The sequence below is a fragment of the Aspergillus thermomutatus genome, assembly GCF_002237265.1.
Source record: "Aspergillus thermomutatus strain HMR AF 39 chromosome Unknown NODE_190, whole genome shotgun sequence".
In the NCBI taxonomy this organism is placed as follows: domain Eukaryota; kingdom Fungi; phylum Ascomycota; class Eurotiomycetes; order Eurotiales; family Aspergillaceae; genus Aspergillus; species Aspergillus thermomutatus.
In genome coordinates this window covers 37,834-58,917 of record NW_020798239.1, presented here as the reverse complement: position 1 = coordinate 58,917, position 21,084 = coordinate 37,834, and the positions used below count along the sequence as shown (strand labels likewise).

At 52.1% G+C, this 21,084-nt stretch overlaps 7 protein-coding genes across 7 annotated transcripts; 1 reads left to right on the top strand and 6 right to left on the bottom strand.

Moving 5' to 3' along the window:
• Nucleotides 1-234: 234 nt before the first annotated feature.
• Nucleotides 235-2,238, bottom strand: CDV56_106208 (putative glutaminase; the record flags this gene model as incomplete). The annotated part of the gene is made up of 4 exons (XM_026759827.1): nucleotides 235-365; nucleotides 427-1,432; nucleotides 1,492-1,900; nucleotides 1,976-2,238. Coding segments are annotated over 4 exons (1,809 nt in total), but the record flags the coding sequence as incomplete, so codon positions are not given.
• Nucleotides 2,239-3,976: 1,738 nt separating this feature from the next.
• CDV56_106010 (uncharacterized protein) lies at nucleotides 3,977-5,285 on the top strand (the record flags this gene model as incomplete). The annotated part of the gene is made up of 2 exons (XM_026759629.1): nucleotides 3,977-4,318; nucleotides 4,386-5,285. The coding sequence occupies 2 exons, from the start codon at nucleotides 3,977-3,979 to the stop codon at nucleotides 5,283-5,285; spliced, it is 1,242 nt and encodes a 413-aa protein (XP_026612080.1).
• Nucleotides 5,286-5,608: 323 nt separating this feature from the next.
• dbp8 (ATP-dependent RNA helicase DBP8) lies at nucleotides 5,609-7,240 on the bottom strand (the record flags this gene model as incomplete). Its single annotated transcript, XM_026759495.1, has 2 exons — nucleotides 5,609-6,668; nucleotides 6,729-7,240. 2 exons carry the CDS (start codon nucleotides 7,238-7,240, stop codon nucleotides 5,609-5,611), a joined length of 1,572 nt encoding a protein of 523 aa, XP_026612079.1.
• Nucleotides 7,241-7,503: 263 nt separating this feature from the next.
• Nucleotides 7,504-9,779, bottom strand: CDV56_105694 (anion exchange family protein; the record flags this gene model as incomplete). The annotated part of the gene is made up of 5 exons (XM_026759313.1): nucleotides 7,504-8,396; nucleotides 8,460-8,956; nucleotides 9,009-9,096; nucleotides 9,162-9,310; nucleotides 9,379-9,779. 5 exons carry the CDS (start codon nucleotides 9,777-9,779, stop codon nucleotides 7,504-7,506), a joined length of 2,028 nt encoding a protein of 675 aa, XP_026612078.1.
• Nucleotides 9,780-10,372: 593 nt separating this feature from the next.
• On the bottom strand, nucleotides 10,373-12,611 carry bbp (putative zinc knuckle transcription factor/splicing factor MSL5/ZFM1; the record flags this gene model as incomplete). The annotated part of the gene is made up of 8 exons (XM_026759095.1): nucleotides 10,373-10,414; nucleotides 10,471-10,992; nucleotides 11,045-11,250; nucleotides 11,306-11,414; nucleotides 11,469-11,692; nucleotides 11,892-12,109; nucleotides 12,178-12,391; nucleotides 12,452-12,611. 8 exons carry the CDS (start codon nucleotides 12,609-12,611, stop codon nucleotides 10,373-10,375), a joined length of 1,695 nt encoding a protein of 564 aa, XP_026612077.1.
• Nucleotides 12,612-12,945: 334 nt separating this feature from the next.
• On the bottom strand, nucleotides 12,946-13,839 carry CDV56_105383 (glutathione S-transferase family protein; the record flags this gene model as incomplete). The annotated part of the gene is made up of 3 exons (XM_026759002.1): nucleotides 12,946-13,573; nucleotides 13,625-13,678; nucleotides 13,757-13,839. 3 exons carry the CDS (start codon nucleotides 13,837-13,839, stop codon nucleotides 12,946-12,948), a joined length of 765 nt encoding a protein of 254 aa, XP_026612076.1.
• An 837-nt stretch (nucleotides 13,840-14,676) lies between these two features.
• On the bottom strand, nucleotides 14,677-16,646 carry CDV56_105149 (ferric reductase family protein; the record flags this gene model as incomplete). The annotated part of the gene is made up of 4 exons (XM_026758768.1): nucleotides 14,677-15,549; nucleotides 15,612-15,797; nucleotides 15,853-15,914; nucleotides 15,977-16,646. 4 exons carry the CDS (start codon nucleotides 16,644-16,646, stop codon nucleotides 14,677-14,679), a joined length of 1,791 nt encoding a protein of 596 aa, XP_026612075.1.
• Nucleotides 16,647-21,084: the final 4,438 nt, after the last annotated feature.

Here is a 21,084-nt window from a genome sequence, read left to right as displayed (position 1 = left end):
TCGGGAGGGAGGCTGGGGAGGTGTCGGTGCCTTCGAGGTGGAAGCAGAGCTGTGCGTCGGCGTATAGGTTGTAGATGGTGGTCCAGGAGCCGTACCAGTCGTAGGCGAGCTTTGCGTGGGATCCGTCGCGAGACATGCCGAGTTGCTCCCATTTGGCGATGTAGGTGTCCGAGATGTTCTGCGGTTGTCAGTTGCTGGCTGGCGGATTGTAGGGATATGTGTAGGAGTACATACCTTGAAGTATGCTGCATCGGTATTGTGTCCGGCTACTTCAGCCAGCTTGCTCATGGCGTTGATGCCGATGATGCCTTTCAGTGCCAGGTTGGTCTGCAATGCAAGCCATCCGGCGAAATCGTCCGTGGAGACTATTCAGATCAGCTTTTGCGCCCGAGGAAATAAACAGAACAGATATTGGCATGGTCTTACGTTGGTTGGCAGGTTCCAGGGAGAATTCCACCAAGTAGCCCGTCCACTGAGTCCAGAGCCTGTAGCTGCGCTGAACCCATTTCTCAGCGAGACGCTCGCCTTCCGCACCACCGCCCCATTTGCCGTCTTGTTTATCAATACCGGACAAGGCTTGCAGCTCGCCCAGAGGGAAGTATCCAGAGTGTGGTTCCGAGACCTTGGGAGGAACACCTAGTGTGGACCAGATTGAAGAAGCCGCCGAGTCGTTGGCATACCGGAGCGAGTTCACAATTGCGAGGCCCATTATGAGGATGTTGCCGCACTCCTCTACTGGCATGTACTCATCACGACCGTCTGGGTGGCCAGTCGCATTGGGGAAATGGGTCCCAAGATCATGCATAGCGTACGTGTTGGGGTACTGTCCACTGAGCATGTGCTCGATCAATGGCTCGAGTAGGTAGGCCAACCAGCGAGGGTTTGTATACAGGAAGAAGGGGAACGAAGGGAAGATGACATCAATGGTCTGGAAATTGCCGTTGGAGGAGATCTCTTTCAAGAACAGGATTGGGTCGTCGGGGGTCCCGGAGAATGTCGTTGCTCCCATGACCTGTCTGGCAGAAAGCGCGACAATGTCTACATAGTCATACGCCCCGGATTGGTAGGCATCCTTTGCCAGCTGATCAGAGTAATCGGAAGCGAGGGTGACCGCATCGGTAAAGTCATTGTAGTGGAAGCTCAGCAGCTCTTCGGGATCCGCGAACCACGATCGCCAGAGTGGTCTCATGAAGGTCAGGCCGCGAGCAGAGGCAAATTGGACGACTGGATCCTGGATCAAAGCAATCGTGAACGTTACACTGTTGTGCGTGTCCTTTGCCTTGCTATCAGGTTTAAAGGACTTGGAGAACGCGAATACAGGCTCTCGATCTCCTATGGCACGGAAACCCTCGTCATTCACGTTCTGGACGGCCCCATTTGTCGCGAAAATGCTGCGGACAGTGTGAGCATCGCCAGAGTGATATTGGACATCCTAGCGCGCCAGTTAATACCCTTGTCGAAGGACGGTTGGATAAAGTATAGATTACTGACAGCAGGTCCAGCAAAGTGAAGGGTGCCCCATTCGGCTCGATCACGGATTTCTGAGAGAAGCAGCTCATTCTGTCTGCGAAATTGCCATTTCTGAAGGGTTGGCGTCTTTCCTTTGAAACCGAAGGTGTCATGCTGCCAGACAATTTGACTCCCTGCATCTCCGCTCACCCAACGCCCATTGAGGTCCATGTAGACATTGACAGGCACATCACCGTGGACATAGACGGTGATGTAGGACGCGGGAATCGACTGTCGCAGAGTCGATGTCGGGGTAATGGGGGACAAGAAAGAAACCGTGATGGCAACTGGAGCAGCCGCAGAAGAGGCAGCCGAATCAATGCGGTAGGTCAGATTGGTCATCGAAGCATCGTACTTGGACCCTAGATACACCGGATACTCGACTTGGGCTCTGATGTGGAATCCGTCAGATTTAGATGCATTTGGTGCTTATTTAATGTGGACCACAGATACAATATTACCATACCCAGACACAAACTCATGAGGCTTGCCCAGCAGCGGATATACAGTGCCGGTGCTAGGGATCTGGACCATCAGAGAGAGCCCAAGTTCTTCCCCAGTATAGAACATGGGCCATTTGGACCAAGGCACCTCTCGAGCATCCCCCAACCAAGTGCTAAGGTAAGGATTCCGCACCGTCAACGGCAGAACTGGAGGTGTGAGGGTTGATGCTGCACTGACAGCCGCCTGGACAACAGCGGCTGCCAGCACCGCAAGGGATGAGCGCATTGCGTTGGTGCACAGCAGAATGTGTAACTAGGAAAGAGGTTACAATCAGATTCGCATGCAGAGAAGGGGATATGCGGGACAAAATAGAGAGTAGTGTAACGGAGGAAGATGGGTTTAAGAGGGATGTTCGGGCGGTCTGTTCAAAGGCTGACTGACGATCAGTGTTGAAACAGGCAGATAGACTCAACTCCACATCAACGGAAGACACAATTCGTCTGGTTGGTGGATAGAGAGACACAGGAAAAGAAATGATCAACTGAAAGAAGGATTCAGTCCAGTCAGTCTCGGAAGCGAAAGATCAAACGGATGATGATGAGGGGCGACGCAGCACAACAAGCCACAGAATGAGTCCCTTACGAAGAAATGCGGGGAAAGCTCGGAATACTGTACTGTAAGAGCCTGGGATGATCAGATGATGGTGACTGGACAATAAGCCAGCCTGAAGTCGGCGTCTCGCTGATGGGTGGTGAAAGATGTTGCGCCGAACTCCCCACTCGATTCATCTGATGGATTCGAGGAGTGAGGGTTAAAGAGACGATTGAAGGTATTCGGATCACTGAGCCAAGGAGATGATGTCATGCGGAGATGATTTCGAGAGGACTGATAGAGGTTCGCAATGATCAAGAACAGAACAATTGTGTCCTTTGAATGGTATCATGGAGGACACAAGGGTCAAGGCACGTAGGTGGTCTATATCGAGATGATTCAGGCATGTTTTCGATTCCAGGACTTTGTACGTTCGTGGGGGTGTATATGTACATCAACACAACATCGACGATGCAGTAGGCTTGGATACGATAACATGTAACATGACTGACAGGAGCAGGACTAGGTAGTTGGAACAAGACAACATTATCAAGGCCCTCATTGAAGCAATGGTGGAACATAGCATTGATCGAGGATTGTGGTTCAACTCGCTCCGGCCATATGTCTAGACGCCTCAGGCACATACCTGATGAGGACCAAAACATGCATCAGAAGTGGTAATCACCATTCAATGTGATTAATTTAATGTTCGGGCATCTGTTTGAATATCATATTTCCAGTCGATAGAGACGGTGGTACAAGAACTCCCAGTAGATAGTTCTCACATCAGCGTGATCATTATACTTCATCGGTCTGGTACCCCGAGGTACCTGAGATGTACCTCGACGCATCCACAAGAGCACCATAGATCTGATTTTGATCTATGATCATCCTCAACACAGCTCTATATTAGAAAATCAATTGCATCCAAGCTAGTCTGAATCTGATATATGACTCTCCGAGTTATTCAATCAATTACTCCTGTCAATGATCTCTTACCACGACGCGTGGAGAGACGCGGGCGACATTTCGGAGTGGGCCTGGTCACGACGGAGGTACCATCTAATACTGCTGGGTACAACCAACCACCACTGCTAGTACTACTAAGGTACTTTTACGCCGTACTATACAGCAGCCACTGCACACGCGCATCTCCAACGCGCTGTTTTCCCTAATTCTCCTCCACCACCATCTGCTTTTCTTCGGGGGAGAGTTCGGGTTCTTAATTGTACTTTCTCCTCCTTCCTCTGTATACATTCCTCGCCTATCTGAGCCTGATTGAAACATTCCTGACCCCAGAACAGCTCGCGTGGTGATCGTCCTCTATTTTTGTCCCACTCATATACTCTTGAATGTTGCCGTTGCAATTCTACCTCTCCCACGACGTCTCACTCTTCAATTCCTCCATCGCCTGTCATACAAGCTCATTACAATGCAGTCTACATTAAACCTCAGTCCCGTCAAAGACGGTAGACGCATCCTCGGCGACAAAACTCCCAACGCGTGTCTGTCTCCCGCACGCAATCAACATCTGGATGCTGTCTCAGACATTTCACCAGTCAAACGCTCGCTCTTTGAGAACCACTCTCCCAAGAAACTTCTTCCTTCACCATCGTTTGTGGGCCAGAAGCGTACAATCGACCAGGTGGAGGACGACTCCCGAATAAACAAAGGGAACGTGCAGGTCCAACGTGTCGAACAGATGCAGAGAAACCATGAACGCAACTTGCAGGATAAAGTCATTACTCAGGCCACAGCACCAACATATGATCAGGTATGCTCATGGATCCCTGATTAAGCTCTGGGACTGGCGACTTGGTACTAAATTGCCTTGATAACAGCAACAATCGGACGCGATGCCCTCGAATGATACCCCCCAGCATACAGAGCCCCAACAATCCAATCAACAAACACGCCGACTATCTCTTCACGCCATTGTAAATATAATCGAGACCCCGAGCCCAAAGCAAATACCTGAGACCAGTACACGGACGATTCCAAAAGACCCTGAGACCCGCAAGTTGTTTATCCAGGAAGTAAGGCACCGCGTCCAAACCTGTACCCCGGCCCGTACTCTAACAAATACCCGACAGAAAGCAAGCCTACTTCGCACCCGGATTCAGAGCGCAATGCGCCACGTCCGAGATCACCAATTCGACCGCAGATTATCAGAGCTGGAAGCCCACAGCCGCAAATATCCCCGACTATCACTGCCCGCCTTGAGTCAACAGCACACCGACCCAGACCATGCATTCCGGCGCAACACAACCACGGAAGCAACAGCAGTATTAGCAGCAGCAGCACTCGCCTCAACATCACCGTCCAAGAAAACACCACCTAGTCTCGAACCCGCACTAGACGTCGAACTCGAACCCACTCCGAAGAACTCATCCACCGCGCCCCCAGGCCTCTCATCTCCACCTCTATCGGCTGGGACAACCGCCAACCAGGAGGATGCGGACCCGCTGAGGACGCCAACCCAGAAGAACTTTCACCGCCGCACAGACACGCTTGAGTCGCCCACAGCCATGCAGCTGAGTAGTCCCCCGGCCACCGTCTCACGGAACCGAGACAAGAGGATCATCGACATGACGGATGAGCATGACGACGAGGTCGGCGACGAAGACAACAAGACAGAGAAGATAACCACGCCAGCACACAAGGGCGATGCGGTCGACGGGCTCCTTAAGCTTATGAACACGTCAGATAAACGGCGCCAGTCGGATACCTGGAGCGGATGATACGGCTTTTGCTGGTTGATGCATGATACATGATACACGTCTTGTATAGTATATAACGGACCCATAACTCAGTGCGCTCAAGGCGTCTATGGTGTGCACCCTTGACAGGTACAATGGATAGATACTTGGTTGGATAGTCGATAAAGACATGGTACACCGGGGATTGAGACGCGAGCTATGATTGCACATCAATATCATGTACACCCGTGGCAAGTGCTCCACTACGAAAGTAGCAGTATATAAGACAAAACCCCTGAATTGGGCAGAAACCCCGCTAAAAGATCTATTTGATGCTAAAATATTCATGACCATGACCTTTGCAACTACCGCACCTTCTTCAACTTGTTCCGCTTCCGTCCCAACACGTCACGGCCCTCGTCAATCTCCCCCGAGGCCTCTCGCTTCGCCTCGCCCACTTCCTTGAGAACACCCGTTCTCACCACCCGACCCTCGATACTCACGCCCTCCTCGCTCCACTCCTCCATCTGCCGGCCGACGCGCTCCTCGATCGCCAGCACCAGCTGCACATCCCGCTGTCCGACCAGCGTGACGGCCTCACCGCTGCGGCCGGCACGCGCCGTACGACCGACACGGTGCACGTAGTCGTCCGGGTTCCGGGGGACATCGTAGTTGATGACCAGACTGACGGTGGGGATATCGAGACCACGGGAGGCGACGTCCGTGGCGACCAGGATGCGGGCGGCGGAGGCGCGGAAGCGGGCGAGGTTGGCGTTGCGCTCGGACTGCGGGAGGAGACTGTGCAGGGAGGTGACGCGGTGGGCGAGGCGGCGGAGCATGCGCTCGAGCAGGTCGGCGGTCTTGGTGTGGTTGCAGAAGATGATGGCGGGTCTGGAGGCGTTGCCTTCTGTGGAGAGGAGGACGTGCAGGAAGGCTTCGCGGTGCGTCAGCGGCACTTTGAGGTAGGTCTGTTTGAGCGTCGGGGGGATCGAGCCCTGGTTCTCCGTGGAGATCTCGGTCACGAAGACGGGCGGCTTGTTGGCGGATCGGGGCATGTTCTTCAAGGCTCGGACTTCGGGGGTGACCGTCGCGGTGAAGAGGAGAGTCTGCCGCTCGCTGGAGGGGGGCAGTGCGGAGAGGCAGGTTTCGACGTCGGGGAGCATGCTGCCCGGCCCGCTGGAGAGCAGTCGGTCGGCTTCGTCGAGAACGACCATGCGGACCCGCTTGAGGCCGCACACTGTATCTTCGCCGGACGTCTTGATGTGATCTGCCAACCGGCCGGGAGTCGCAATCACCACATGCGGTCTCCCCGCCAGAGCAATGGCCTGAGATCGCATGTCCGTGCCACCGGTGATGAGAACAGGTTTCATGCTCTGCGGAGCCGAGATGGCCTTGATCTGCTCGAATATCTGCAACGCAAGTTCTCTGCACATGACCCCCATCAGCCTCGATCTATTTCTACCCTATAGCGTGGGGGAAGCATACCTCGTCGGTGTCAACACAACCCCGAATATCCCAAACGGATCCTCCGCCCACTTCTGCAGCATTGGAACCGAGAAAGCAATCGTCTTACCGGAACCAGTCCGGCTGCCTCCAATACAGTCCTTCCCCTTGAGGATCTCAGGTATACACGCCTTCTGAATCGCCGTTGGCTTCCTCACAGCCATCGTCGTCAGCGACCCAACCAGCCACGGCGCGACATTCAACGCCGCAAATGAAGAGGCTTCCTCCCGCAGCCCAATCTCCAACGCATCGCGGATCAGCACTGGATTCTCCTGACCTGCCGGTGTTGCAGGTTTCGCATCTTGTGCTCCTTTCTTCTTGATACGGGAGAGGGTGGGGAGCGGCGCCGGCGCAACGTACGAGTCGTCAGAGGATTCGGAGAGTCGTCGTCTTTTGGGGGCTCGGGTTGAAATCTCGGATTGGTCTACTTCGGAACCAATAGATGACTCGTGTGTATCCTCAGATACCGGCTCTGCAGGAATTGGGGACGCCATTGTGCTTGTTGAATATTCTTTGCGACGCTGAAATTCTTCGAAATTCTTCGGCAAAAAAAGGTGACCGCGCAAAGGCGGTGTAGTCCCGCACGTGATTACTCCACTCATATACAAACCGATGCCGTCCAATAGATTCTCTCAGGATATGAACGGATATATGGGGTGTTACCTAGGGTTGCTTCTATTATCTTCTCTAGACGCAAGCATATATATGTAAAAAAGTTGATCACCCAATGTCAAAGTCATATTCGCCCTCTCCCAACTCAGTCCACCCTGCTCGTCGTACTTCTCCTCCGAACTGAAGACATTGGCTGCAATTCGTGGGACTCTCCTCGCTCCAAATCGTCCTCGATAGGCGATTCCGAAGACGAGTCTCTCCGGATCATAACCCCTCCACTTAAGTCTGTCTTAGAGCGCCTATTTGATGTCTCCACAGTCGAAGGCGCTGACAATTCAACCTCGTCGTAACCATAAGTCCCGCCAACGCTTTCCATGGTAAACGGACTGGCCGTGGGGCCGTCAAGAATAGCGAGTTCTTCTTTTGTGAACCAATAGGGTAGCACAAACGAGGGTAACGGAATGAGCAGCAGGATAATCACAGGAAATCCGATGGCTGCAATCGTCTGGGTGATGGCGAACGTGGCGCCGAAGCCGATCAATTCGATGATAACAAACAGCCAAATGGCGAGTCTGCGCTCAATTCGTTTCAACGGATTCGATGGAGAAGTGAAGTTCTTGTCCTGAGCCAGGAAGATGAGTTTCTGCGTGATACCGTTGCCCTGGAGGGCTTGTACTCCCATGACGAAGAAAAGACCCGCCATGACGCCTTGAGGGATCAAATGCAGGACGATGAGCAGTGGTCCGGTCATGGTACCGAGGGTCAAGAGACCCTGAGCGAGATTACTGACTCGTTGCTCGACAACGTGGTCCGTGACGCGGATCGTTTTGCCTTTGTTGGTATCATCCTCATCAGCCACATCGCGTGTGACGCAAAGCGCAGCTGTGTGGAAAGGTGCCTGAGGGATCAGTCCATTGGGGAACGGGAGACCCAGGATTCCAGCTACAAAGGTGGTGAGACCCAGCAGCCAGATATCCCAGTGGAAGCCAGCGGGTTTGCGAAGAGGGAACTCTGTTCCCTGCGCAATCAGTGATGACACTAAGTAGAGTATGTCAGCCCACTGTGATTCAATCGATAACCTTCAGAAAAGTGAGAACCAACCATTGTGGTCGAAGTAGAACAAAATTGTCAGAAGAAGGGCAAACGGAATGGCGAGAAAGACGTCTCCAACGCTGATATTCCAGAAATCCACCAGCCAGTCACGATCAGCGGTGGGAAAGAAGGCTTTGCTGGTGGGCAAGGTCGCAACCTCGACATCCCTCATGTGGCCAATGTGGACGAATCCAGTGAAGAATATGATAGTCAACGGCGTACCGTAGTCCTCCAGGAATTTGCGGACATATCTCTGGAATAGAGTACTGTTACCGAGCTCTCCGCAAATCCATCCACTCATGAGGACAAGAAGGGCAACCATAATACTCAGGTAGGCAGAGGTGTCCCCGACCTGCTCCCATTGTCGGGTCAAAACCTGAATCCCTTTCTGCAGGTAGATGAAGGCCACGTAGAACCCAAAGATGTCACACGAAAAGCGGGTGACATAAGTCAGACCGTTGCAAGCGTTGGTGATGGCCAAAATCCAATGCATAATCAACGACCAGCTTCAGACAGTCAGCACACAGTAAGAGATTCACCCGAGCAAGGAGGACCTACATCCCAATCCAACACATGAAAGCGAGGTAGGGCGTCCCACGCGGCGACACGATATCGTAAACAGTGTAATTGAAGACAGTAATCGGACCTAGACATAAACAGGTGAGCATCATCACCACCACTAACCTCCCAAGAGATGAAGACCAAACACACCAGTAACACCAACAATAACCAAGGGCTGCGCAGCGAAGACCGAGAAAACAACAGCCCCAAGAACAGAGGCAAGAAGGACCTCATTGACCCCATAACTCTGATTCGTCTTCTCGAACATGTCCAGCGAGAACGCCAGAGCAGGCAGAATACTGCCCCAGTCAGTTTTTCCTCTGCACCGCAAACTGCCCTGACCAGCCAACTTCAAACCCATACTCACTTGGCAAAATACATATAAACAGTAGCAGGAACAACCCGATAATCCCACGCATCCGTCCAATCACTCCAGTAGAACGGCGCCCTCCGCTTGATATCCTTGATCATGCCGCGGAAGAGACGTACGCGCCACCACTTGCTCGTCCGCACAGACGACACCCCGGTCTGCACCCTAGACAGACCCTCAACACCATGCTGCTCTTGGTAAACACCGCCAGGCTGATGCTGGGAGCGCGACTTGCCACTTCCTGGCCGGGCGTGCTGCGACCCCGATTGCCAAGGATTCCGCTGGGCGTGTGATGACGAGACCGAGCCCCGTGAGGTCGTAGTGTGTAGATTTGACCTCGGGGGGACGGGGATCTCTTCACGAGAAGAAGTGTGAGAGGCTCGCCGATTTCTCTGCATGTTGTACAGAGTACAGTTGTACCACGCTTTCGTACCTAAGCAGAACTGTGCTGGCAGTGAAGTGAAATGGGGAAACCACGTCAACCGCAGCGGGGAATCTGTGGTGTCGGGAGGATGTTTAATCCTAGGTCTTCTAAAATCCTGAAGATTGAACAAGAAGCAAGAGATAGTTGGACAACCTTTTTCAAGCCTGAGGCACCGGCTGTCTAGTGCATAGCGGCCTAAGCGATGCACGGAATCGCCCGATTTGGCTGTTCCATTCCTTTAGTACTGCTGCCATTGAGGCCACTGACATCATTTGGAGTCCCTCGACGTCTTCAACATTACAACGATCACGCTAGATTCTACGGAAGGATCTCGATTGAAACAATGATTTGCATGGATAATCAATTAAGACACATTAGTGGCATCAATGTCAACGCTCATACTAGCTTTGGAACTACCAATAGCCAATTTCCCTGCGCGCTTTTGAAATGTCATACTGCTCGCAATGGAGGCGCGCTTGACCGTGTTTGCCGATACTTCTCACAATTTCACTTTTCATGATTGCAACGGGTATATTGCTGTGAAAAATCCTTCGTGCTGCATGTTGTCTATGCAGAAGGGGGAGGAGGTGGGGGCAGCTCACTCGGAGGCTGTACGCAAGTTAGCAATCTTGTTTGAATCAAGTTGGTCAAAGGGGAGAACATACAGGAGGTGGGGGTCCTTCGCCAGGGGGAGGTGGTGGAGGGCTGCCAGAGCCGTAGTACATGGAAGGCATGCCGGGCGGAGGTGGCGGAACACTCAGACCCGGAGGAGCACCCGGGGCGCCCATACCAGGCACAGATGCGCCATAACCGGGATAAGATCCATATCCATAAGCACCTTGTCCGCCGGGTGGTGGAGGCGGAGCTTGCTGTTGCCAAGGAGCAGCGCCACCAGCAGCAGCACCAGGGGCGCCGTAGCCACCTGCATGCGATCCGTATCCATAGTCGCCGCCACGGCTCTGCGCCGCCCATGGAGGCGCACTGCCGTGATCCCGGGATCCGTAGTCGTCGCGAGAGCGGTTGTCCCGCCCTCTCTGCTGCCAGGGAGCCACATCGCCGGGAGGAGGTCCGCGCTGCCATGGCTTGGCGTCGCGATCATCGTAACCGTGATCGGGACCGGCTTCGATGCGGCGAGGAGGCTGACCGTCTGGACCTGGAGCACCGCCGGACAATTCTTGCATAAGTTGCTGTTGATAATTAGCATCTGTGGTTCGAGAATCAAGAAAACATTGAACTTACCTCCATCTCACGATCGACAGCATCGCCTTGCCCGATAGCTCTGCGGCCACCGCCATAACCGCCGCCATTTCGCCAGTCGGAACCTCTCTGGCGATCAGGACAATCGCGAGCCATATGGCCAGCATTGCCACAGACGCGGCAGATGATGTTGGCGGTAAAGTTACGCTGCTCGGGACAGTCGTACTTGCGATGTCCGATTTGGCCACCTGAGCGAGTTAGTATAAGCAATCTAATGCGAAGGAGAGCAATCTGGAAACTTACAGTTCTGGCAAGCCTGATTCTCATCATCACGGAGGGTACCGTTGAGAGCAGCCAACTCTCGCAACTGGTTTCTCTTGAGTTCGTTCTGGCCTTCAGGAATCGAGGCAGCCTGTCATCCGCCGTCAGTATCTGAATTTCGTCCAAGGGAGGCCCATAAACTTACTGTTTCAATAACATTGTGCACAAGCTTCTTGGCCTTGTTAACCTTCTCTTCAGTATCTGCCATGATCAGACAATGGAGATCTTCTTCCTGGTTACTAGCGTGAGCCGCGTCAGATCGACCTTTTCCTTCTTTGACGGAGCCTTTGCCTCGGATGGCAATCTTGGCGCCCGATTCGGCCTCCATCTTCTTCAAGGTATTTCCACGAGGTCCTATGAGTAAGCCAACTTTGAAAGGTAGCAAAGAGCTAAGTGTTAGTTCACGATGGTTATTCAAGGAGAGCAAAGCAATCAAAGCAAGATAGTTAAGCAGCAAGGGTTAGCAGGAAGCGAGCCTTTGACACATCATCACAAGGCGATGTCTCATGGGCCCGACTCGAGCAGAGAGCCAAGAAAGGGTTAGGAGTTAGAGGGTTAGTTATCATACTGAAGTTAATCTCTGGATAGTCATTCACTGGAACATAGACCTTCTCCTGGGTCTTGGTTGGGCGCCTGTAGTCAGAGGGCGGGTGGTAGTTAGGAATGGTCTTCATGGCCTTCTCGACGAGCTTGTGGCGCTCGTCCTCGAGACGCTTCCGGTAACGGTATTCTCTAGTGTTTACACGTCTGCCAAAGTTATCGTACTGCGGAGGCGGCGATGGGGATCTGCATAGAAGAATTGTTAGCTCAGGCGAACACCTGGAGAGGAAGAAAAAAAGAGGGGAGGCACGAACCTATCACCATCCGCAGGAACAACATCGTTGATACGGAGCTTCTGACTGATCTCTTCAATACGAAGATGCAGTGTATAAGCCTCAAGCTGTTCATTGGTGAAGTTTGCCATGATCATCGTGGGCAAGCCCATGAGACCGGCAGCCTTGTTCTCCTGAGCATCGCCCCAACGGTTGCGCTTCTTGCGCCGTTTCACGCCGTCAGCAGGAGGGTCCGCTGTGAAGGAAGCGTGTTAGTGAATCGACTGAAAATGATACAATTAAGGCAAGGACGTACCTCGGACTGGACTTCTACCACGCTTGATCCCATTATCTCCACCGACAGATGCAGGAGTCGCGGTGCGACTCTCCTCCTCTGCGGCATCATCACCTCCAAAGCGTCGACGGCCCAGAGGGATGTTGTTGGAACCGGTGATTCCTTGATTGCGCCAGGCCATTTTGTCCCGGTGCTATAAGCTGCGATATAAGAGTTAATCTGTCTGGTAAGCAAGCACAGAGCTCTGTCCGATATTGAAGTGAGAGCAAGAGCTATTAAATACTGTTGGGTCTGAACCACAGTTCAAGGGACGATGTGGCAAGCTTTGTTGTCACGTGATATCTTTGACCCAATCACGTGGTTTATACTCGCGTTATCCATTGGATATCCGTAAGGTAGGTCTGCTCGGGCAGAATCGCCTGTATCAAAATGGGAGATTCAAAAGCCATTAAAATATTGTCAAGTTAAGAGAGAGTTATTTCAATATGCTTTTACACAAAATAAAATGCCCGTAATCAATGCTTCGCCTTCTCAGCATCCGCCTTCATACCCTGCTGAATCCACTGCCTAGCCTCGGCCGCCTGCTTCTCCATCTGCTCCTTGTTCTTCAGCAGGTCCTTCATGGTATGCGGCGAAGGCACATGGCGGCCCTTCTCGACACCCGGTCGCGCGGCCATGCGCTCCTCCCACGCCTTGAGGTGCGGGAACTCATCAATTTCCACGCCAGCCCAACCAGCGGCCGCCACCCAGCCCCAGTGCGAGATGTCCGCAATGGTAACGTGGTCGCCGACCAGATACCCGGACTTGGAGGTGGAGAGGTGCTTATCGAGCACGCCGTAGAGGCGGCGCGTCTCGTTGATGTACCGGTCCACACCGTACTGGATGCGCTCGGGGGCGTAGCGGTTGAAATGGTTCGCCTGGCCCTGCATGGGTCCGACGCCGGCGTTCTGGAAGTACAGCCAGCTGATTGTCTCGTAGTATTCGCGGGTGCCCCTGGGGTAGGAGATCTTGTGGTCCTTGTCGTACTGCTCGGCCAGATAGGTGAGGATGCTGCCGGACTCGAAGAGCCGGATCTTCTGGCCGTCGGTGAAGGTGTCTGTCAGGGCGGGGATACGGCCATTGGGGTTGATTTCGAGGAACCAGCTGGTCGGATTTAGTATGGATTATAGCCATGAGTGTCACTTCTCTACGTACGGTTCCTTTTGGGTGTTCTTGGAGATCTCAATCTTCTCCACCTTGTATGGGAGTCTATCCCAACAGTCAGCCAAATCACATCAACAGAGCATTGGGATATCGATTCACAATGGGCTCAGAGATGAAACATACCCCAGCTCCTCCAGCGCAATGGAGATCTTGATTCCATTAGGAGTCTGCGCAGTGTACAGCGTAATGTCAGGTCTGTTCGCCATGCTGAGTGATGTAATCGGTCGTTTGAGAGTAGAATATGCACGGAATGTCCCAATTCTCTGCAGAAACAAAAGCATGAGCAGAATGCGATTCTCTTTCCGAAAGCCTCGCCTTATCGCAATGGGGCCTCCAGCTATTTGAAGCTGTCGGCCACATTGCCAATCGGTCCAATTGCCCCGCCGATTCCGCGGTTCGATGATTAATACCTGATTATGATGCCATCTGTGTCCGAGTCCGCCCCACCCCGTTCATGATTTCAAATCCAAATCAACAATACTCAGGTAATGTTCTTGCGTTTGGAGGAAAAGCTTTGGCGAATGAGGATGGTTTCTGGGACCATACAAGCTTTCTCTGTGCATGTTCAGGTGACTGCGGCTTATTTATCCCTGCATGTAGTGTCATCTGTGCGGGGTATTGACCACCTGAGTTGATGGAGTAGACATTACGTCTCATTTTATCAACATTGGTTTGGAAACATCATGAAGGTGATATAGATTCTGTGTTGTAGGCGAAGAAGAGAACCTAGGGATTTACTCGATCGAGGGATAAGCCTACGGACGTGGATACAGACAGCAGGTTTGAGAAGCTACAGGGAGGAAGCTATGTACATCCACAAAGGAATCAACAAGTAACAACCGACTCCATAACCGAAAAGACAGGAAAACCGCAAGCATGCTTACGTTAGTTGACTGACGGCAGAGAGAACGAGAACAAGGTAGTGAACCAAGATAGATACGTCAGCAAAGGATTGGGGGCGAAAACATCACATCTCTTTGTTCTACCCAGCCCCAAGGACAGAAAAGAAAAAGAGGAAACCGGCCTTGCTCTTCTAACGTCGACTACCACGTAAAGCTCTCTTCCACAAAATCGACATGCGTCTGGTCCTGTCTTTTACGGCATACGCGACGAACATCATCACTCAAGCTGCCGTTTCCGCAGACCAGTACTCCCATGGCTCCGACCTGATTCTCGACCTCCATGCCGATCAGCGTATCGATGTTCGGTCGGCCCGGGAACATCTGGACTGTGGCGCTGGGGCTCTGGATCTCCTTGGTATTACGGGGTCTGGTGATGAACAGCATGATCCGAAGGACTTCCCGGCGGCGATCCATCGCCAGGATGCTGGTCATCCAGGGGCGGATCCATTCAAGGTGTTCGGGTGACTGGATGATCCAGACCAGGGTGACTCGTCGTGCAGCAACTGTGCCCTCCGCGTATCCCTTGACTAGGTGGCGCACGAATGGAACCTGATGGGTGATGCCGACACCCCCGGCGAACAGGACGACTGTGCCGTAGGAGTCCATGGTGTGGATGCCTCCGTACGGTCCCTCAGCGAACGCCTTCAGAGTGACACGCGAGTCGGGAGCGCTCAAAGCGCGCTGGTACAATTTGTTCGTGAAACCCGTTCGGCGCCGAACAAGCAGCGAGATGGTCGTCTTCTGCAAGCCGAAAATATCCTGTCGTGTCATCGGCATGCCCTTCTCGTCCGTGACAACTTCCTCCGACTCACTCCAGCCGACGGAGAACGGATGCGAGGTCCACCATCCGATCGAAGGAATGTAGAGGTAGATGTGCTGGCCAGGCTTGAACGTCCAGGGTCTTGCCATCTTCAGGGTGATCCTCATCGCCTCGCCTGGCATGGCCTCAACAACCGCCGTTGTCGCCTTTCTTCCGCAGTTGCGATACACGATGATCGCAACTCGTGCGGCGCGCTGTGGGGAGAGTCAGCTCGAAGCTCATTCAAGTTTAATGGCCAGGCATTGCGATGACCTACCTCCAGACCCCAGAAGATGATGGCGACGAGCAAGTAAGTCTGAGCAGGAAGGCCGTCCAAGTGAATCCAAAGGCCAACCATCGAAACAATAGCCATGGCGATATGCAGATGAAGGAAGGTTTCATAGAATGCATGTCGAATCGGAGAGGGCGAGTGAACCATGAGCCCGACGAACGCACAAGCAGCCTGCAGCACAGTCAGTACAATTGTCTTGACGTGGTCTGTCATCACCAGAACTCACGATCAATCCAGTCAGAAGAAAGGTGCTCTTCCCAAAGACCATTCCTACAATGTCCCAGCCAGCTATGCAACAGTTAGCGACAACCTCCCAGACCTGATTTACACTTCCAAGACGAGCAACTCACCAGTCTGGGCCTTGGGGATAGCCCAGGCAAAGACATGAGCAAGGGTCTCGAAGACCACGATCCGAGCGAGCCAGCGGTGGATCAGGTTGAAAGTGTCGAAGGGAACCTCCAAAAGCTTGATAAGTGGGTTGTTTCGTCCCGCCAAGAGGATGAGCGGAATCAGGTTGACAGTCGCCATAGTACCGGTCCGGTTACGGATGACGCCTGCGACTGAGTCCTCCTTCGTCTTGTAGGGAACGGTGACCACGCAAAGAACCACGTTCATAACGATGATTCCGACTACGATGAAGGCATGGAACCGACTGGGCAGAGTGCCCATGTTGAGGGCCGAAGACAGCTGGAACTCACGATTGTGTCTGGTACGAAACAGCGGGGCGTAGATGATGTGGTTCTTGACTTTGGCGAATGTCCCATCGGCAGGAACGAAGTAACGCTGTCGTTCGTTGTTGAAGCTTGCCAGCCGTCTGAGATGAGCGGAGATGCGGAACCACATCTTCCAGGCATAGATGAAGGCGGCCATGCAACCGAGGACGAGAATGGTGATCCGGGAAAGGTCATCGTTGACAATCTCATAGATCTCCCAAGCCGAACCCCCACCGCCATTGCGCTTTTCCAGATCCGCTGCGAACGAGAGCCCAACCAGGGACAACTCAAGAATGAGAAGGTGCATTGTGAGCAAAGATAATATCAGGACTGAAATTTAAAGAACGAAAAGAAAGATTGGCGATAGTTGAGCCCAGAATCCAGAAGTCCAGAAGTCGAAAGGTCGCGCGAGACCAGCTCTGCAGACCGGAAACTTGCTCAAGCGAAGGGAGCTGAAGACGATTGTCGGTCTCTGACACAGCAACACAGCGAGACGATCAGAACAGCCAGGGCGTCCAAGGGGGGGAGCGCCAGAGTATTGCAGTGAGATTGGCGCGCCCAGGGCCAGGTCCAATGTCCAGAGCTGAGAAAGTCACAGACAAAGGCTTTGTTTTCTATCTGTTCCAGAGGAACCTGATAGAGCCAAAGATGGGTTAAAGAAAGACAAAAGGTCCCGCGATCGAACGAAGTCCCCTAGATTGGATACCTGACGATCTTCCGGATTGTAGCGAATGCTGGCGGGCAACGAAAGGAATGTGAAGGTGATCCAGTCACGATGTCTTGTAAACGAACGCAGGAGAAAGAAAACACAGAACTTTCTGCCAAGCAAAAGAAAAGAAGAACAAGAAGGGAGATAAAGATCTTCTCAGTATGATATTGAAAAAAAGGAAAAACAAGTAGAATAAAAATTGAAAAGACGAAAATGAGGGCTCGGAAGTTCAGAAGCCCCTGCCCAGACAGACGCGGGGGTTGGGTGTCAGTCAAGGTCCACAGACTTCGACAGACTAGATAGAAATAATGATAGAAAGGACATTATTATTAGATTCTTGGTAAGATAGAGGATATTGATGATAGTATTGATGATTCCCGTCTCAGCTCGAATCAACCGTCATTATTGTCAATGCTCCAGCTAGATTGCTGATTGACAGGTCCAATCCCACACAACAGAGACATAGAGACCTCATCTGTCTTGGATCTCGAGTCGAGCTTCGTAGGAAATAAAGTACATACGTGAGACCCAACGTCATCTGTTATCAGAAGAATGCATCCTATTAGCAAGACCACAGCATCACTGACCTCATTATCACAACCATAGATCGATAGACCGAGGAAGCGCCCACACAACTCTGTCCTGCACGCTGTGATACACAGTACTCTGTCCCCAAGATCATACAAAGTCCTCCGTAGACAAATACCCAATGCTGTCGCTCACTCGCTCTCGTGGTGGCAAAGTGCACAGTGCAGTACTGCAGTCTGAATGGCCGAGTCATGAAACCCTGGCGGGACGGACAATCGACTCAATCAAGCGATCTCGAGACTTGGCTTGTTTGAGGTTGTTGGCGCCATGGCTGAAAGGATCCAATCTGGACTCGCAAACGGGAAGCGATCATAGACGGCAGTGGAGATTGTGGATCTGAAGATTCTTGGCGGGGGAGTAGTATCAATTCCGAGTTTCAGAGTAGACGAGACTACGGAGTATTCTATCTATCCGTATCTAGTAGATATTCTACTTACTAGTTAGAAAGAGGGAGAAATGAGAGATTTCCAGTGGTGTCACGTGGCACTGAAAGCGTAACATCATACTGAACAGCTCATGGAATGTGTATTATCTCTCTGATCACAGCGTATATTCTTAAATCCAAGCGATATCCGACTTGAACCATGAAACAGCGGTCGACAGCACGAAACATACACCTACTACTACTCTTAAGTCATACAAATGACACAAATTTTAACCGCGTCTTGGCTCCACGGAGTCTCCTTGAGACGGGAACTGATCCGAATGTCCTACGGAGGAGATAGATTAATTTATATTGGGTCTGGATCATTGTCCAGGCTCGCTGAGTGAGACTGGTCCCTTCTCCCTCGGGTCTATTGGAGTAAGAGGACTAGACAGTCTATCTAACTACCTTACCCTCTAGGAGTCGGAGAATGAACGAGCATCGTTATTAGATCTCCCTTACCAAGTAGAAACTACTTCATAGGCGTTACCTGCTCACGAGATCCTAGACTCATCCTGAAACCAGTAGTCGAAGCATAAAGTCGACGTTAAACTATCTTGACATCCATTTCCCGATGACACAGAAACTCATGCTTATTTAGGAGGCCAATGCCATCATCCACCGAGCAGACAACTACTGCATCAAGACAGATACCCTCCATACAACATATCTAGTGAGGTAATCAGGCACAGTCCTGATCTTGAATGCTATGGGTTCCTGCAGATAGCATGTCTGTAATGCCCTGCGCGACACATGTCATATCCTTGTACACCATGATAGTATATCAGGATAGCTCTAAGAGGCAGCTACTGCAATGTGAAACATTCTTGGGCCTCATCTAGCCATGATGGCGTCAAAAGCGGGATCACAACCACTCTTGGTCCAACCGCCCAGGCTATGCTATACGGAGTAGATATCCCACGAATCAACACGAATGCCACTAAACTGTGTAAAAAGGAAACTCTGTTGTTCCAATTGGGAGAGCCCAAATTGCTGCAGAAAGTCATGCTAAGCTAGCCCAGCACATCAAAAAGAGAAACCAATGCGGACGCATAACATTGCCAGGTCCTGGGTATCGTCCTATTTGTCCAGAAAAATCAAACATCCCAAAAAAGGAAAAACTCCGCTCTGAATCCGGAGCACCAAAAGGAAAAAGAATGAAGGATAAGAAATCAGGAATAGTCAAGTGGTGACCCGGCATCTAACCCTCCCGGCCTGCCCCTGTGGGCTGTGCCATACATCCCGACCTGCTGGGGTCAAAGTCAGAACCGTTGCCAAACAGGCTCATCCATCAAAGGAAGCTTAGCTCGTCCTCACTCTCATCATCCTGGGAGCAAGGTATGACCCTCAAGCGTGAAACAGCACTTATGCGAGAGCTTGAGCGCCGCTTAACACTCGCTGGCTTTGGAATGATGGGAAGGCGTGGCTGTCGAGGTGGAAGAGCGCAACTGCAAGTTTCCAGTGCATGATCGGTCACCTGGTCAATCGGTTCATCCAGTGAGAAAGGGTTCTTCCTATTGATGATAACAACCTCCAATTTGGGAGAGGGCTTCGCCGATTTCAATTCCTCGACGACTGCCCGGTTCGGAACGTTCTTAGCTTGCACTAATTCCCTGAGCACACCACGCGTGCTCCTAGTACGGGCGGCTACTGGGACAGAACGTGCTTCAGTTGACGAACAATGTAACGAAGTCAAACAAGACGGTTGGCTTTTCGCTCCGCCAGTCTGATCTTGTGCTTCATCATCGTAGATCTCCACAGTTCGTGATCGCAGCTTCTTGATGGGCCGTGGGACAAGCTCATCGCCTGAATATGCCCTCTTGGCCGGAAGAGATGGAGCCGACGATGTGACACTTGAAGCACTGCGCTCAGAAGCGGCAGAGACAACTGACTCACTGCTATCTGAGCAGGAAATGATTGAAAATCTCCCTGATTCTGAAATCGCCAGACTTAAATTCCAGTTCGTTTGTCTAGCTTTGGGCTTGGGGGTGCTTGCGATCCATTCCCCGATACTTTCCTCCCAGCGATAGAGCCCTGAACGGTCGGCTCGTTCTTCGGGTTTGTCCGAAGGGTCCGGATTGACGCTTTGCCCCTGCTGCGCCGAAACAACGCTCTCTTGGATCTGAACGGCCCAAACATGGTCATCCGGATCCAAAGTTTTCTCTGCAAGCGCCATTGCCGTTTCCGCTGCAACCTTTCCAAGGAAATAGGATAAACCGCGGACATTTGCCTGCCGAGCCAGCTGTGAGATCTTAGTACGAACCTCCTGAGACGTTCGTGTCTGCTCGCGCAAGTCGCCCTGGCCGCAATAGCGAGATACTCGTTGAACAAGGTCCGAGAGTTCTTTGAGCATATCTTGCTGCAGGGCTAGTGACTCGAAGAAGGAGTCGATGCGCTGCTTGGAAACGGGATCACATCGGGACCTGATGTTAGGTGTTTCTTCGCCAATTTGAAGTATACAGTTGCCCAGCAAGAGATATCCGCGGCGCAAAGATTGGTAGGATGGTCCATCACCGTTTTCTTGTCGATGCCTTAATCCAATATCCCTCTCCACTGTCAATGCTAGGCAATTGATTGCATGTCGGGCTTTGACCCCAACAAGTCCTTCAGGTGCATCTGAAGCATTCAATCGCGCGATGTGCATACCGCAAAGCGCGGTAACAAGGCTCGAGACAAGATTGCTCAGAGCGTCTTGGACAGGTATCGGACACGGCGTTGAGTCGTTCGCCGGCAGACTTGTCATGGCTGAGGCACGAGTGTCTCTCAAGCGCGGTACTTGCCTTTGATTCAGGTTCTTTTCCAGCAAAGCTGTTCCTTCCATAGATTGATCAATGCCCCCAGCTGATAGAAGAATGGCTTCAATAAGGTGCGTTGCTGAAGCCGAGTTGCTATCTTCGGTTGACACTGATCTGATCGCTTCGTCCACACAGTTCTTCCACCACGTAGTCACCATCCATTCTGGCGGCACCACTCTTCGCAAAAGGAGCTTCGCCAGCTCGTTGTATACAAAAGCCCGCCCGCCGC